This window comes from Staurois parvus, unplaced genomic scaffold, assembly GCF_062004578.1.
Source record: "Staurois parvus isolate SC_StPar_1 unplaced genomic scaffold, SC_StPar_1.0 ptg000942l, whole genome shotgun sequence".
NCBI lineage: Eukaryota > Metazoa > Chordata > Amphibia > Anura > Ranidae > Staurois > Staurois parvus.
The window spans coordinates 936352-954843 of NW_028318738.1; the positions used below are offsets into that span (position 1 = coordinate 936352).

Here is an 18492-nt window from a genome sequence, read left to right on the forward strand (position 1 = left end):
CTTGTGCAATGATATGTAAAATGTGTCGTGTGATTTGTTTTGTATTTTTTAAAATTTTTATAGTGTTACTTACATTTTTTCAACTCTTTTTTCACTTAACATGGCTTCTATCAGATGGGGGTTGACAGCCCCCCGTGATACATATTTCTGGTCACAGGTCCTCTTTAAAGAGATATCAGAACATTATTAGACCCCCAATGTCACCTCTGTACCCCAAGAAAGATGGTCAAGCACAGATCATGCCTAATCAGCTCCTTTCCAAACCATAGTGACTGGAGAATGACAGCACTGAACCCAGAAATGACATAATCTCCCACCTCCCACATTCATTCACTGAAGGGGAGATCAGAGATCAGATGTTTGCTGATCTCCTCCTGCTCTCACCGCTGACACCCACCATGCCTGTCTTGGGCTTGCAGGAGGGACAACTGAGCCCGGTATACATGGCGGGGGAGGACCTTCAGTGCGGCTGAATCACTTCTACCAGAAATCCGACAGTTGGCGTAACAAATGTAGACAACCCCCGGGTGCTATAGCTATAAGGCCGTGCTGCTGCTGATGGAAACCTTACATTGGCCGGAGTGAAAGGGTTCCACTAATGTACATCTGCCAAATCTGTATCTGAGGAGACCATAGAAGCAGCATTAGAAAGAAATGTGAGCATGGCTTCAGTCAGGCGATGTCCTGGTAGTCCTGGTCTTGTTCTCCTTCAGGTCCTCTCACCTTGTAGATGGTGACATGGACTTGTGTGGGAATGAGTAGGAGGGGCTCGGGGTTCTCTTGTACCCAATCAGCTTGTTATAGATAAAAGATGAAAGTGTCTTCTGGGAATTTACAGGGATTTGGATGTTTAGAGGGTTACATAAGTGGGCGGGGCTGGTATTAATGAGGGGTGTGTCATATGTTAATCAGTTTCTTAGCATAGATGACATAAATGGTATAAATAGATCCTGGAAATGTAAACAATCTATCTCTTTTCTTCTGTTGTTAAAGTGTCACATATATATGATTAATAAAGTTGAATTTTAATTTCATCACACAATACCGTGGTCTGGGTTCTTCTACAACACCCCCCCCCAAAAAATGTCCTCTTCCAATTATAGGGGTCTGGTGGAATGGGACACCAGCTGATGGTATCTCTTAGGCCCCTTGTACATGGGGGGTCTGGCCCCTGTGGGTGCAATGCTGGCATTATAATACACCTGGTAGGCACAGGTACAGCGTCCAGCCCCGCTGCCTGCAGCCTGTCAAAGTCTACACTACAGCTGGACGGGGCTCAATGCTGCACCACGTTTACCTCGTGTTTAGGGTGCTCCGTGTTCAGGGAAAAATGACCGCCATCCTGATCAGACAAAGCATAAAGAAGATGTAGGCAGGTGCAGTCTGCTTCTTCTACTGTAGGGGGCACCCAACCAGGGGGACATCCCAGCCTGGAGAGGAAGTCGGGGGACACTTGGTTTCTCTGTGGTTTCCCGGTTCCTGGAGACTGTGTGGAATGAAGGGGTCCATGGATTTCTGGAGACATTTTTAATTTTTTGTTTACATGTTTTAAAGACCATTTATACCTTAAAATTACTTAAAACCCCCAAATATTATATATATTTCTTCACAACAGCAGACACACTAGAGGATAAATTGTTAGTAGTTCTAATGTTTTATGAGTTTTATTATTTTACACAATATTAGTGCAATGATTTATGAAAGGTACAATTTCAGTTAAAAATACAGTAAAGTTAATTTCTGGGACATAAATGTAATTTATTATCTAAGGTTTCAGTAAAATATAAAAGATACTGTCACGGACTGCCAGTGCCTCTCCCATCCCCCGCCATATTCCTCCACCCCTCCCTTCCCCCTTATACATTAGAAGGTCTGTGGGGCTTCCATGGACAGGGCTGGGCCAGCCGTTGCCGAGGTAACCTAGCCGCGTCCCACATGATCTTCAAGAGACCCACACAGGAAGCAGCCTTCCCTTTTGTTCCTGTCCATGTGAGTAGAATCATCCTACTCCCAGAAAGATGTTGGGAGGCTCGGGTGAGGGGGACCGAGTCTCCCCAGCCATCCCCCCTGCGCGCTCTGCAGACCCCCAAAAGGTCAGGACTGCAGCCCTCTGCAATACCTCGGGGTTGGGAGTCTCCACAGCTCTGCATGAGCCTTCTCCTCAAAGGTCAGACCCCACAGCTGAGACCCTGCCAGTCTGTAAGCCTGTCTACTGAGCACCCTTGCACCCTGTCTGCTGCTGAGTGCCCTGGGAGCTGCTGCTGAGGGAGCCTGCACACTGTCCGTGGCTGCGTGTCCCTGGAGGCTGTCTGCTGCTGAGTGCCCTGGGAGCTGCTACTGTCTGCTGATCGCTGGTTGTCCCTGGAACGCTGACCGCTGGTCATCCCTGTCTGGAGCCACCTGCCGCTGAGGGTCTGCAAGCTGCTTACCGTGAGTGCCCTGAACTGTTCCTGTTGTGCGCACTGACCACCCGTGTCCTGAACTGTTCCTGTTGTGCGCACTGACCACCTGTGTCCTGAACTGTTCCTGTTGTGCGCACTGACCACCCGTGTCCTGAATTGTCCCCGCTGTGTGCACTGACCACCCGTGTCCTGAACTGTTCCTGTTGTGCGCACTTACCACCCGTGTCCTGAATTGTCCCCGCTGTGTGCACTGACCACCTGTGTCCTGAACTGTTCCTGTTGCGTGCACTGACCACCCGTGTCCTGAACTGTTCCTGCTGTGTGCACTGACCACCCGTGTCCTGAACTGTTCCTGCTGTGTGCACTGACCACCCGTGTCCTGAACTGTCCCCGATGTGTGCACCGACCACCCGTGTTCCGAACCGCCCCGCTGTGTGTGCACTGACCACCCGTGTCCTGATGGCATGCCCAGAGTATAGCTACCTGTGGTGCCCCTGAGTGCTTGAGCCATCGCTACCTGTTGAGTCCCTGTGAGCCCAGTGACCCTAGAAAGCTGGGTGGGAGCTGTGCTGTGGCCAGCCTCCACAACTAGAGTCCCGTTGAGTCCCCGAGGCCCCTGCCCAGTGGAAGGTTGCTGTCTGTTGCCCGAGGCCCCTGCCCAGTGGTAGGTTGCTGTCTGTTGCCCGAGGCCCCTGCCCAGTGGCAGGTTGCTGTCTGTTGCCCGAGGCCGCTGCCCAGTGGTAGGTTGCTGTCTGTTGCCCGAGGCCCCTGCCCAGTGGTAGGTTGCTGTCTGTTGCCCGAGGCCCCTGCCCAGTGGTAGGTTGCTGTCTGTTGCCCGAGGCCCCTGCCCAGTGGTAGGTTGCTGTCTGTTGCCCGAGCCCCTGTTGAGGGGTGGATTGCCTTCTGTTGCCCGAGGCCCCTGCCCAGTGGTAGGTTGCCGTCTGTTGCCCGAGCCCCTGCCCAGTGGTAGGTTGCTGTCTGTTGCCCGAGCCCCTGTTGAGGGGTAGATTGCCTTCTGTTGCCCGAGGCCCCTGCCCAGTGGTAGGTTGCCGTCTGTTGCCCGAGCCCCTGCCCAGGGGTAGATTGCCGCCTGTTGTCCGAGGCCCCTGCCCAGTGGTAGGTTGCTGTCTGTTGCCCGAGGCCCCTGCCCAGTGGTAGGTTGCTGTCTGTTGCCCGAAGCCCCTGCCTAGGGGTAGATTGCCACCTGTTGCCCGAGTCTCCAATCCGCTGTCCAGTCACGGAGGGAGCCCGGCTGAGGCCCCAAGCCTAAGGGGGGAGATTGCCTGAAGACCCCCCCTGTGCCTGGAATTGTCCCTAGTTTGCGCACACATCACCCTCCCTGCCATTTCCCTATTGAGTGTCTGTCAATTTGTTGTTTCAATAAAGTTTTGTGTGTTCCCCATCTTCTCCGTGTGTTCTGTCCTGCCTACGCTTCCATTACAGATACATTTCCCCGCACTGAATATAATGGGATCCCACATAGCAGTCGCTGTTCATATTCAGAATTCCTTTCTTACAATGGGATCTTGTGTCCGGATAAAATCTTTTATAGATCCCTTGTGACATTGTGTTCTCATTGTAAAATCCTAGATTTGTAAATCTGTCGCTGATATTTATAATGGTTTTGTCCAGAAAAAGAATGGAGTGATGTGGAGAGATGGAAACATATGTATAGATGAGAGATTGGTCTGTTGACTCCCCAGAGCTCCTTTCCATCAGAGATGTTTGTTTCCCCCCCAGAGCTAAACAATGGTACGTTCCTGGATGGCCAGGCTGCTGGTTTGTTGAATCCAGAGTCTACATACAAGATGCCTCCACAGTGTACATTGATGGGGCTGGGAAGGCTGGTACATGTTGTTCATTTGCTCCGGGTGCAGGAGATAGGACAGAATCCCATTGTTGCCGGGTGTCCTCGCTTTCCTCAATTCTGTACTCACTTCATTTACAAAAGCAAACTCTGTGAGTGGAGAAGGTGATTGTATCCGGCTGGAGCTCAGACCTGACAGGGACTCGGGATTTTGGGCCTCTTACGTCTAAGACAAATATAGTCTGAGTTGGAGAGAAGATAAAATATCATTTCTTCTCAGAGACATTCTGAGGGGTTTTCCACAATTTGTAATTGCTGACAATTCTTTTGTGGACATTCAGCTGTCAGTGGGGAAACCTGCCGACAGATGAGGAGTCATCGGTTAGGGGTGTGACCACCTGATTTCCAGCCAATCATTAACAACCAGATATATTTCACACAGAATTCAGATCAGTCCATCAATTGTCAACAGATGAGAACTCTAGAGAATTCAGAGAAAGCTCCACCCTCATTCCTTCTCCACCAATCAAGGATCTCACTCCAGTTAGCCAGTCACCGTGGGCATGATTTCCTTGACATCCATCATTGGTATCAGTGAGATAAAATAAGCCCCATTGTTGGTGTCAATGAGATAAAATAAGCCCCATTGTTGGTGTCAATGAGATAAAATAAGCCCCATTGTTGGTGTCGGTGAGATAAAATAAGCCTTATTGTTGGTGTCAGTGAGATAAAATAAGCCTTATTGTTGGTGTCAGTGAGATAAAATAATCCCCATTGTTGGTGTCAGTGAGATAAAATAAGCCTTATTGTTGGTGTCATTGAGATAAAAAAAACATTGGTGTCAGAGAGATAAAATAAGCCCCATCCCTGGTATCAGAGAGATAAAATAAGCCCCATCCCTGGTGTCAGTGAGATAAAATAAGCCCCATTCCTGGTGTCAGTGAGATAAAATAAGCCCCATCCCTGGTGTCAGTGAGATAAAAACATTGTTGGTGTCAGTGAGATAAAATAAGCCCCATCCCTGGTGTCAGTGAGATAAAATAAGCCCCATCCCTGGTGTCAGTGAGATAAAAACATTGTTGGTGTCAGTGAGATAAAATAAGCCCCATTGTTGGTGTCAGTGAGATAAATAAGCCCCATTGTTGGTGTCAGTGAGATAAATAAGCTCCATTGTTGGTGTCAGTGAGATAAATAAGCCCCATTGTTGGTGTCAGTGAGATAAAATAAGCCCCATTGGTGGTGTCAGTGAGATAAAATAAGCCCCATTGTTGGTGTCAGTGAGAATAAAGTGTACCCCCAGCCCAGCATTGGTGGTCAGTGGTGGTACTTACCTGATCCCACCCTCCCTCTGCCTCTCTGCTGATGTCACAATTATACTTTCACTGCAGGAAAGAAGATGATGGCTCCCAGCAGTCGGGTATAATTGCAGTGTCTGGTGATGGAACCCAGAGAGTGTTCCGGAGTCATCACCTCACTGCCACTCTGAAGAGTCCTGGAACCTGCCAGACATGGACATGATCATTGGAGAACATTTGGAAACAACAAGAAGGTTCAAACTATGAGACATTTCTTGGAGCTGCAGTTCCTCTGAGCTCCACCAGGTGGTGAGTGCCCTTCTACCGAGACAGAAAGCGATGTCAGGTACAGATGGGAAGTGATGTCAGATACAGACAGGAAGTGATGTCAGGCACAAACAGGAAGTGATGTCAGGTACAGACAGGAAGCTCTGGGTGAGAGGTTAGTTGGAAGGAAGTGGAGAGGAGACATTGCTGTGTCTCCCAGCAGACAGAAGGTGTCAGTAATGAGGCTCCACCTGATGCTGGCTGCTGGAAAGGTATATAATCCCCCCGTAGTTTTCATCAGTTCCTCAGTGTTCTGCCTGTGAGCCGCTTCCCTGCTGGATCCTGCGTCCTGTATCTTGTATACTTTCCCCTGATTCTGGTTTTCTGCATCCTGTTCCCCCATCTCTGCTCCCCTGATTCCCAGTCCCAGTCCTGCCCGGTGTATGTCAGCTTCCCCCCATTTGTACACAGTGTATTATAGTCAGGTTGTTGGGTTGGTTATTTGCTGTCACATTTATTAGTCACTTTTGCTTTGTTTATGGTCTGTGGGTGTCGGAGGGTGTCGTGTCCATTAGTAAACAAGACTTAAAGCGATTGTAAAGGCAACATTTTTTTTCTTTTAAAACAAACATGTCATACTTACTGCTGTGTGTGATGGGTTTGCACAGAGCAGCCTGGATCCTCCTCTTCTCGGGTCCCCCACATGCGCTCCTGGTCCCTTCTCCTGTTGAGTGCCCCCACAACAAGCAGCTTGTTATGGGGGCATCCAAGCAGGCTCGGGAGCGAGTCGCTGCTCTGTGTCTCCACAGAGTCCCCTCTCCCTCCTCATTGGCTGTGATTGACAGCAGCAGGAGCCAATGGCCCCTGCTCTTGTCTCAGCCAAAGAGGAGGGAGAGTCCCCAGACTGCCAAGGATCTTGTGCACTATTGCTGGATCAGGATGGGGCTCAGGTGAGTATTGGGGGGGCTGCTGTACAGAGAAGGGTATTTACCTTCATATATAGAATGCATGGAGGTAACAAACCTCCTGACTTTACACCCCCTGTAATCACACTCCTCCTACTCCATCTTATTCCACATTTCTTAGGCATAGCCCTCCGATCTGGTCCTCCCTGCTGTCGCTGGATACCTGCATTCCTTACAAGGGTTTATATTCTTCACCAGTGTACTCTGTATACCGGGCTGTATACCACAACATCCTGACCATTGTACTATGCATGCTGGGCAGTATATGACATACTCCTGACCACTGAGCTCTGTACACAGGCCTAAAATATAATCCTGACTACTGCACTCTGTACACAGGCCTAAGATATACTCCTGACCACTGCACTCTGTACTCAGGGCTGTATATGATATACTCCTGACCATTGCACTCGACACAGAGGCCTAAGATATACTCCTGACCACTGCACTCTGTACACAGAGCTGCTTATGATATACTTCTGAACACTGCACTCTATACACAGGGCATGTATAGGACATGTTCCTGACCACTGCACTCTGTAATCAGGCCTAAGATATAACCCTGACCACTGTACTCTGTACGCAGGCCTAAGATATAACCCTGACCACTGCACTCTATACACAGGGCTGTATCTGACACACTCCTGACCACTGCACTCTATACAAAGGGCTGTATAAGACATACTCCTGACCACTGCACTCTATACACAGGGCTGTATATGATATACTCCTGACCACTGCACTCTATACACAGGGCTGTATATGACATACTCCTGACCACTGCACTCTATACACAGGGCTGTATCTGACACACTCCTGACCACTGCACTCTATACACAGGGCTCTATAGGACATACTCCTGACCACTGCACTCTATACACAGGGCTGTATCTGACATACTCCTGACCACTGCACTCTGTACACAAATCTGTATATGACATACTCCTGACCACTGCACTCTATACACAGGGCTGTATATGACATACTCCTGACCACTGCACTCTATACACAGGGCTGTATATGATATACTCCTGACCACTGCACTCTATACACAGGGCTGTATATGATATACTCCTGACCACTGCACTCTATACACAGGACTGTATATGACATATTCCTGACCACTGCACTCTATACACAGGACTGTATATGACATACTCCTGACCACTGCACTCTATACACAGGGCTGTATATGACATACTCCTGACCACTGCACTCTGTACACAGGGCTGTATATGACATATTCCTGACCACTGCACTCTATACACAGGACTGTATATGACATATTCCTGACCACTGCACTCTATACACAGGACTGTATATGACATACTCCTGACCACTGCACTCTATACACAGGGCTGTATATGACATACTCCTGACCACTGCACTCTATACACAGGGCTGTATATGACATGTTTCTGACCACTACACTCTATACACAGGGCTGTATATGACATATTCCTGACCACTGCACTCTATACACAGGACTGTATATGACATACTCCTGACCACTGCACTCTATACACAGGGCTGTATATTATATACTCCTGACCACTGCACTCTATACACAGGGCTGTATATGACATACTCCTGACCACTGCACTCTATACACAGGGCTGTATATGACATACTCCTGACCACTGCACTCTGTACACAGGGCTGTATAGGACATACTCCTGACCACTGCACTCTATACACAGGGCTGTATAGGACATACTCCTGACCACTGCACTCTATACAACGGGCTGTATATGACATGTTCCTGACCACTGCACTCTATACACAGGGCTGTATATGACATACTCCTGACCACTGCACTCTGTACACAGGGCTGTATAGGACATACTCCTGACCACTGCACTCTATACACAGGGCTGTATAGGACATACTCCTGACCACTGCACTCTATACACAGGGCTGTATATGACATACTCCTGACCACTGCACTCTATACACAGGGCTGTATAGGACACACTCCTGACCACTGCACTCTATACACAGGTCTGTATATGACATCTTCCTGACCACTGCACTCTATACACAGGGCTGTATATGACATATTCCTGACCACTGCACTCTATACACAGGTCTGTATATGACATCTTCCTGACCACTGCACTCTATACACAGGGCTGTATATGACATATTCCTGACCACTGCACTCTATACACAGGGCTGTATAGGACATACTCCTGACCACTGCACTCTATACACAGGGCTGTATATGACATGTTCCTGACCACTGCACTCTATACACAGGGCTGTATATGACATACTCCTGACCACTGCACTCTATACACAGGGCTGTATAGGACATACTCCTGACCACTGCACTCTATACACAGGGCTGTATATGACATGTTCCTGACCACTGCACTCTATACACAGGGCTGTATATGACACATTCCTGACCACTGCACTCTATACACAGGGCTGTATATGACATACTCCTGACCACTGCACTCTATACACAGGGCTGTATAGGACATACTCCTGACCACTGCACTCTATGCTGATGACCTGGGAAGGCTCTCAAAGTGTCATCTATGAACAATTTATGATGAAGACGTTTGTCACTCACAACACAATTTTGTTTTTTCATTCAATACACTTTTTATTGTAATTATATTTTTAACAAGATTGTAATCATAGAATCAGGAAATAACAAAGGAAGAAATCTGATTGGTCAGGAAGATCCCTTGTCTGGAATGTGGGGGCGGAGTCATTATTATTGGTGTACAATACAATACACAACGTGTTCCATTATTATAACAAAGTATTGTAGAAAAGATCCCAACATAGAAAATGGGGGAAAGGAGGAAATAAAGGCGGATATGAAGGGGAATCTGTGTACGGGGAACACCTTAACAATCACCACCATTTTATTCTCCAGGGCCTCTGATGTCACAGAATAGATGTTTGGGGGTTTATCTCATCTTCAGGACCAAAATCTGCATTTTCCCATGTGTGCAAAATCATGCAGAAACAGCTCTGGCAGTGAGAGGGTTAATGTGGGCTAGATGGGATCCCTCTGCTGGGGTGACATTAGAGCTCCCCCTAGCTGCAGCCTGGTAATAACATTGCTGGGAGGTCTCTTCATTTCTCTGCTCCATACTTCCCGTCTTTATAGAAACGTCTCCTGACATTTGGGGGTCTATTCATAGAATGTGTAGAACCATTCACCTGGTGAAAGTGCATGTCCATTCCTCCTGTGTGAATGGGGAATGGTGAATGTTAGGAGTGCGGCTTGAACGAGTGCGTAGAAGAAGCAGTTAAACGCAGCAATCTAATTATGCCTTCTCTACTTTCACAGGTAAATGCACCTTTCTCCTACCTCCACTCTTAACTCCAAAACGCATTGACTCCTGCTATACTCAGAACAATTGGTGTATTTATATTTTTGTATATATTGACCAGCTCTCACCTTCAGCTGCACCCGTTTTACGACTGGTGTCTGTTTCCTGAGAGAATCATCCCCCACTCCTCATGTGATCTTTATCAGCTTCTAATTGGGGTGGAGTTGAATGCTCATTTGAGCATCTCCCTATAAATTTAGATCAGCTCATGGGGGAGATCTCTGATGGGGGGCACAGTCTGATGGGGGTGCTGCTTCAGATTGAGTGCGGCTTGAACGAGTGCGTAGAAGAAGCAGTTAAACGCAGCAGTTGAACTCAAGCAGGAGAACCCAAGCAGCAGGAAGACACAACAACAGCAAGAAGCTCTACTGCATGCTGGAAAACTGCAAGCAAACACCCTAGGAAACCTCTTACATGCCTGAGTCCCACTCCGTGTACCTTTATATAATACACCCCTCTTCTCATCTTCATATTAATATCCTCTGTTCCCAAATCACATTTCTTTACCCCTCTGCTCCACCCCACAACCTGTACATCTCCCCCTCACTGCTATCATCTCCCTACTACTGCTCTCTTCACCTCCCCAAAATGTCTCTTCCACTCCTCCTTCTCATTTTCCTCTCCTCTGTTCCCAAAATCCATTCACTATATCCCTCTGCCCCTCCCAAACATTTGTATATCGTGTCCTCACTGCTTCCCTCACCCCTCTATGGCACCCACCACCTCCTCCTATTACTCCGCTCTCCCACTGAACCCAACAACTCCACTAGTAGTTTCTCATGCTCCTGCACATCCCGCTCCCATGCCACCTTTCTCACCCTTCTCCTCCTCCTAGCCGCGGGGGACATCTCCCCGAATCCTGGCCCTCCACCTCCCTCACCCGCTCAACACCCTCCCGCCTCCACGTCCTACTGCAACCCCCACAACTTAGTATCTGTCCCCCTGCTCCCTAAAATCTCCCCCCCGTTTTCATGTGCACTCCTGAATGCCCGTTCGGTGTGCAACAAGCTTACCGCCATCCACGACCTCTTTGTTTCCCGCTCCCTCAACCTCCTAGCGATCACGGAAACCTGGATCCAGCCCACTGATTCTACCTCCCCTGCTGCACTCTCCTATGGAGGTCTCACCTGGACCCACTCACCCAGGCCTAACGGTCGTAAAGGTGGTGGGGTTGGTCTGCTCCTGTCACCGCAGAGCACCTTCCGAGTCCTCCCAAACCCCCCCTCCCTATCCTTCTCCTCCTTCGAGGCCCACTGCCTCCGACTATTCTCCCCAACCCCCCTGAAGATTGCTGTGATATACCGGCCTCCTGGATCCATACCCCGCTTCCTGGATGACTTCTCCTCCTGGCTACCCTTCTTCCTCTCCTCTGAGCTACCCACCATCATTCTTGGGGATTTCAACATCCCTGTCAACCTCGACAACCCGGACACAGCCCGTCTCCTCCACCTAACCTCCTCCTTTGCACTTGCACAGTGCATACAATCCACCACCCACTCCGACGGTAATATCCTTGATCTTGTCTTCTCCAACCGCTGTGCTCCCCACAACCTCACTAACACCCCCTTCCCTCTCTCTGACCACAACCTGATCACCTTCTCTATCTCCTCGTCCTCCAACGCCTACCCCTCCAAAGGTCACACTACTACCAGCCGTAACCTCCGCAACCTTAACCCTGCTTCCCTCCACTCTGCAGCTGATCAACTCCACGACCGCATCCTCCCCCTGTCCTGCCCCGACTTGGCTTTGACCGCCTACAACAATGCGCTCTCAACAGCCCTTGACTCACTAGCGCCTTTAACCACACGCAACATCAGACCCCGACCGCTCCAGCCCTGGCAGACTGATCACACCAAAACCCTCAAACGACACAGTCGTGCCCTGGAGCGACTATGGCGCAAAACCAAATCCCAACAAGCCTTCACCCGCTACAAATCTGCCTTCCGCACCTACACCTCCTCCCTCCACGCAGCCAAACAAGCCTACTTCCTGACCCTCATCAAGGCCCTCTCCTCCAATCCTCGCCGACTCTTCTCTGCCTTCAACTCTCTACTCTCTCCACCCCCACCTCCACCCAGCACCTCGCTCACTGCCCTTGAGATTGCCAATCACTTCAAAAACAAAATTGACACAATTCGCAAGGACATTGCCGCAACTCACACACCCTCTCAACCCGTCCCCTCTCACACAGCTACCCCCTTATCCCCCCTCCCCCTCGACATAACCCGCAGGGACTTCGTCGCTGCTCAAACTCTCTCCAACCCCCTTCACCCTCACTCAGCTACCCCCTCATCACCCCTCTCCCACGGCCCCACCACTGCTCTGACCTCCACTTCCACCTCACCCTACATTCCTCATACTGAAGCTCCCCCAACACTCCACACCTTTGACCTTACTACCATCGAGGAAGTCTCCAAGATCCTCTCTGATGCCCGCCTCACCACCTGCCCCCTCGACCCTATCCCCTCACAACTCCTACGACCTTCCTCCTCCTCCATCCTACGCTCCCTCACCCACATCTTCAATCTCTCCCTCTCCTCAGGCACTTTCCCCTCCCCTCTGAAACATGCACACATCACCCCCATACTTAAAAAGCCCTCCCTGGACCCCAATGACCCGAACAACCTCAGACCCATCTCCCTGCTCCCATTTACATCTAAACTCCTCGAGCGCCTAGTCTACACCCGCCTATGCTCTCACCTCAACGACAACAACCTCCTCGATCCCCTACAGTCCGGCTTCCGTCCCCTACACTCCACTGAAACTGCCTTACTCAAACTCTCCAATGACCTGCTAACCGCCAAAGCTAATGGCCACTATTCAGTGCTCCTACTCCTTGACCTCTCTGCGGCCTTCGACACAGTCGACCACCCCCTTCTCCTCAAAAAACTACACTCCCTCGGCCTCAGAGATTCTGCTCTCTCCTGGCTCTCATCCTACCTGTCACAACGCTCCTTCAGCGTTACCTATAATGCTACCACCTCCCCCTCACTCCCCCTCTCTGTTGGGGTCCCTCAAGGCTCTGTCCTCGGGCCCCTTCTCTTCTCCATCTATACCTCCTCCCTTGGCCAACTCATACACTCTCACGGCTTCAACTACCACCTCTATGCCGACGACACACAAATCTATCTCTCGACCCCCCACCTCACCCCCTTGGTCTCAGCCCGAATCACACACCTACTGAGCGACATATCAGATTGGATGTCGCTCCACTTCCTTAAACTGAACCTCTCCAAAACCGAGTTTCTTGTCTTCCCCCCAGCCCGACCCCACCCCCCATTGATTTCTCCATCATGTCCAACAACGCTACCATCAAACCCGCCCTGCAGGCCAGAGTACTTGGTGTCATTCTGGACTCCAACCTATCCTTCCAGCCCCAAGTCCAATCTTTAACAAACTCGTGCAGACTCCACCTCCGCAACATCGCCAAAATCCGCACGTTCCTAACCCCAGAAACCACTAAACAGCTCATCCACTCCCTCATCATATCACGACTCGACTACTGCAACTCCCTCCTCACTGGCCTGCCTCGCCGCTGGCTATCCCCGCTTCAGTCCATCCTGAATACGGCTGCCAGACTCATTCACCTTTCCAACCGCACTGTCTCCGCCACCCCCCTCTGCCAATCCCTCCACTGGCTTCCGATTGCGCAACGGATCAAATTCAAAATCCTAACACTGACGTACAAAGCCGTCCACCATACTGCCCCGAACTACATCACTGACCTAATATCCAAGTACCACCCAACACAAACACTCCGCTCCTCACAAGACCTCCTTCTCTCTAGTTCCCTGGTCTCCTCCTCCCATGCCCGCCTCCAGGACTTCTCCAGGGTGTCACCCATCCTCTGGAACTCCTTGCCCCAACCCATCAGATTATCACCTACTCTCCTCTCCTTTAGGTGCACCCTGAAAACCCATCTCTTCAGGGAAGCCTACCCCACCCCCTGCTAACTTGCCGACCTCCTCCACTCTTCCTACCACTCCATCCCCCACAGCTATCTCCTCCTGTGCCACCACCCCCTCCCTCCTAGATTGTAAGCTCGAAAGAGCAGGGCCCTTGATCCCCTCATGTTTTGCATTGTATTGGTATTGTTCTGTCACATGTTCTGTCTCCCTTTTGTAATGTACAGCGCTGAGCGAACTATTGGCGCTTTATAAATACTGTATAATAATAATAATAATATTTGCTGAGCGGGATGAATATTTCCAATTGATTTCAAATGATAAATGTTGCATTCTGTCACAAGATGGCGCTAATTGCTATGATACTTAGCGCCATCTAAAGGCCAAACGAGGAATTTGGGGTTTTAAATCAATGATTGGATTAATGATATGGTTTTATTTAATTTATGTTCATCAACCCATAAATGTATGAGAGTGATCTCTGGTATTTGTATGACACCGCCCCTCACATAGCACACTAATAATATGTTGGGGGGTGTGATCTCCGGTATTTGTATGACACCGCCCCTCACATAGTACGCTAATAATATGTTGGGGGTGTGATCTCCGGTATTTGTATGACACCGCCCCTCACATAGCACGCTAATAATATGTTGGGGGGTGTGATCTCTGGTATTTGTATGACACCCCCCCTCACATAGCACACTAATAATATGTTGGGGGGGTGATCTCCGGTATTTGTATGACACCGCCCCTCACATAGTACACTAATAATATGTTGGGGGTGTGATCTCTGGTATTTGTATGACACCGCCCCTCACATAGTACACTAATAATATGTTGGGGGTGTGATCTCCGGTATTTGTATGACACCGCCCCTCACATAGCACACTAATAATATGTTGGGGGAGTGATCTCGGGTATTTGTATGACACCGCCCCTCACATGGCACACTAATAATATGTTGGGGGTGTGATCTCCGGTATTTGTATGACACCGCCCCTCACATAGGACACTAATAATATGTTGGGGGGGTGTGATCTCCGGTATTTGTATGACACCGCCCCTCACATAGTACACTAATAATATGTTGGGGGGTGTGATCTCCGGTATTTGTATGACACCGCCCCTCACATAGCACACTAATAATATGTTGGGGGGTGTGATCTCCGGTATTTGTATGACACCGCCCCTCACATAGCACACTAATAATATGTTGGGGGGGTGATCTCCGGTATTTGTATGACACCGCCCCTCACATAGCACACTAATAATATGTTGGGGGGGTGATCTCCGGTATTTGTATGACACCGCCCCTCACATAGCACACTAATAATATGTTGGGGGGTGTGATCTCCAGTATTTGTATGACACCGCCCCTCACATAGCACACTAATAATATGTTGGGGGGGTGTGATCTCCGGTATTTGTATGACACCGCCCCTCACATAGTACACTAATAATATGTTGGGGGGTGTGATCTCCGGTATTTGTATGACACCGCCCCTCACATAGTACGCTAATAATATGTTGGGGGGTGTGATCTCCGGTATTTGTATGACACCGCCCCACACATAGTACACTAATAATATGTTGGGGGTGTGATCTCCGGTATTTGTATGACACCGCCCCTCACATAGTACACTAATAATATGTTGGGGGGTGTGATCTCCGGTATTTGTATGACACCGCCCCTCACATAGTGCACTAATAATATGTTGGGGGGGGGGTGATCTCCGGTATTTGTATGACACCGCCCCTCATATTTTCTGGTGGATCCCCTCTACCCAGACCCCATATGTAGACATAGAACAACAAGCTGTGTTCCCTCTCGTGCCGCACTCCTCCAACCACCCAAACCCACACAGAAGCCAAGGGAAATAATGAGAGGAAAGTTCCCCCCTAGTTTGGGGCGGAGTTCTCCTTCCCTCCTGTTGGGGGATGGGAGAAGGATGGACTGAAGACAGAGAGACGCTTCGGGGTCACCACTGTTCTGTAGAGCCTTGAAATGAAAGACATCAACTTCAGAAGTTCTTGTTGTCTGTGTAAAGTTCCCCGATAACGAGATCTGGGCTCTCCCGGCTTCTAGCTCTGTCACCCGCTATATCATTATCAGGAAACGCAACTCCGACACCCAAGAAGGGCTGAAGTTGTGTCCTTCATTTCCAGGATCTACTGACCACTCTGCACCCCGACATTTACTGCACTTCATCCATGTCTTTGGGGGCCTCTCATCTCCTTATCAACTGTTTCTTCCATGATGAAGATCAGCCATGGAGTATATCTGAGGTGTATCAGGGTGTGCTTCTTCCCCACATGAGAGCTGGGATGTCCAGCAACATTCATCTAGAAGACATTTCCCGCACTCAAGGCATTAATACACCTCCACGGTTGTGTGGTACCCCTGATGTGCAGGAAGACAGGACTTCAGTGAGGAACATTTCCCTCACTCAGGACAGGAAGGTGGATTCTTCCCCATGTGAGATCTCTGATGTGTGGAAAGATGGGACTTCTGTGAAAAACATTTCCCGCACACAGGACAGGAATACGGCTTCTCCCCCGTGTGAGATCTCTGATGTCTGTAAAGATGGGACTTCTGCGAAAAACATTTCCCGCACTCAGGACAGGAATATGCCTTCTCCCCCGTGTGAGATCTCTGATGTTTGGAAAGATCGGACTTCCTTGTAAAACATTTCCTGCACTCAGGACAGGAATATGGCTTCTCCCCCGTGTGAGATCTCTGATGTTGATGAAGACTGAACTTCTGTGAAAAACATTTTCCGCAATCAGGACAAGAATACGGCTTCTCCCCAGTGTGAGATCTCTGATGTTTATGAAGACGGTACAGCTCTGAAAAACATTTTCCACACTCAGAACAGGAAACTGGCTTCTCCCCCGTGTGAGATCTCTGATGTGTGTAAAGATGGGACTTCTGTGAAAAACACTTCCCGCACTCAGAACAGGAATATGCCTTCTCCCCTGTGTGAGATCTCTGATGTGTGTAAAGATGGGACTTCTGTGAAAAACATTTCCTGCACTCAGGACAGAAATATGGCTTCTCCCCCGTGTGAGATATCTGGTGTTTGTAAAGATTGGACTTCTGTGAAAAACATTTCCCGCACTCGGGACAGGAATATGCCTTCTCCCCCGTGTGAGATCTCTGATGTCTGTAAAGTTCGGACTTCATTAAAAAACATTTCCCACACTCAGAACAGGAATATGGCTTCTCCCCCATGTGAGATCTCTGATGTCTGTAAAGTTGGGACTTCAGTGAAAAACATTTCCCACACTCAGGACAGGAATACGGCTTCTCCCCTGTGTGAGATATCTGGTGTTTGTAAAGATTGGACTTCTGTGAAAAACATTTCCCGCACTCGGGACAGGAATATGCCTTCTCCCCCGTGTGAGATCTCTGATGTCTGTAAAGTTCGGACTTCATTAAAAAACATTTCCCACACTCAGAACAGGAATATGGCTTCTCCCCCATGTGAGATCTCTGATGTCTGTAAAGTTGGGACTTCAGTGAAAAACATTTCCCACACTCAGGACAGGAATACGGCTTCTCCCCTGTGTGAGATATCTGATGTTTGTAAAGATCGGATTTTCTTGTAAAACATTTCCCACATTCAGGACAGGAATACGGCTTCTCCCCTGTGTGAGTTCTCTGATGTCTGGAAAGATCGGACTTCCTTGTAAAACATTTCCAGCACTCAGGACAAGAATATGGCTTCTCCCACCTGTGAGATCTTTTATGCACATTAAGATGGGATTTATAACTGAAACATTTCCCACACTCAGTACAGGAGAAGCTCTTCCCTGTTGGAAGGCCGGCCCGGTCCCACACAGTCTGAGGTTCCTCAGGATACGAGGAATCCGATGGTCCATCTACACTGGGTGGTGCCGGATGGACATTGGAGGGAGCCGGGTTTTCTCCTGGACTATACTGTGTGATGTCCTCATCTTCTACTTTCCAGTCTGGAGACAAAGTGAGACAATCCTCGGAGGTTTTCCTCATCTCCCGGCCATGGACTAAAATACAAAGACAAAGAGGATTACTAGACAGGAGCTGATTGGTTCCCCCAAACCAGGACTCCGCCCACACCAGGCAGCTTGGTCTCTGAGGAGCTTACAATTCCACCCTCAAGGGAACTAGGAAATGGCTCCTCTGATCTCCTACCAGGTCATTTCTTTATTCATGGACCTTAGTCAGAGAGTGAGGAAACAACCAGAACTGTCTTTTATAGGAGGGACAGTGATGAGGGATTATAGGACGAGGGTCCCCACCCCCTCTATCACTCATCGCCATCTTCCCAACACAAGAAGTACAGCACTTCCTTATTTAGTCCATGATTTAGTCATGAAGAACAGCGGGGCTGAGCCCCACCAGAGGTCAGAGAGTGAGGATGGGGGGAGAACAACCAAGATGAAGACTGGACTGATCCTGAAGACCACCATCATTGGGGTATTGACTCCTCCCTCATTATCACTTTCTGTT

The 18492-nt window shown here is 49.2% G+C and overlaps 1 protein-coding gene across 1 annotated transcript; it reads right to left on the reverse strand.

The window, feature by feature from the left end:
- Positions 1-14166: 14166 nt before the first annotated feature.
- On the reverse strand, positions 14167-18012 carry LOC149441829 (uncharacterized). Its single transcript, XM_089656854.1, has one exon. It carries the CDS (start codon positions 18010-18012, stop codon positions 16444-16446), a length of 1569 nt encoding a protein of 522 aa, XP_089512980.1. The 3' UTR covers positions 14167-16443.
- Positions 18013-18492: the final 480 nt, after the last annotated feature.

Excerpts from the sequence above, each read along its gene's own strand:
- LOC149441829 (XM_089656854.1), bottom strand. The coding sequence starts at position 18,012 with ATGAGGAAAACCTCCGAGGATTGTCTCACTTTGTCTCCAGACTGGAAA.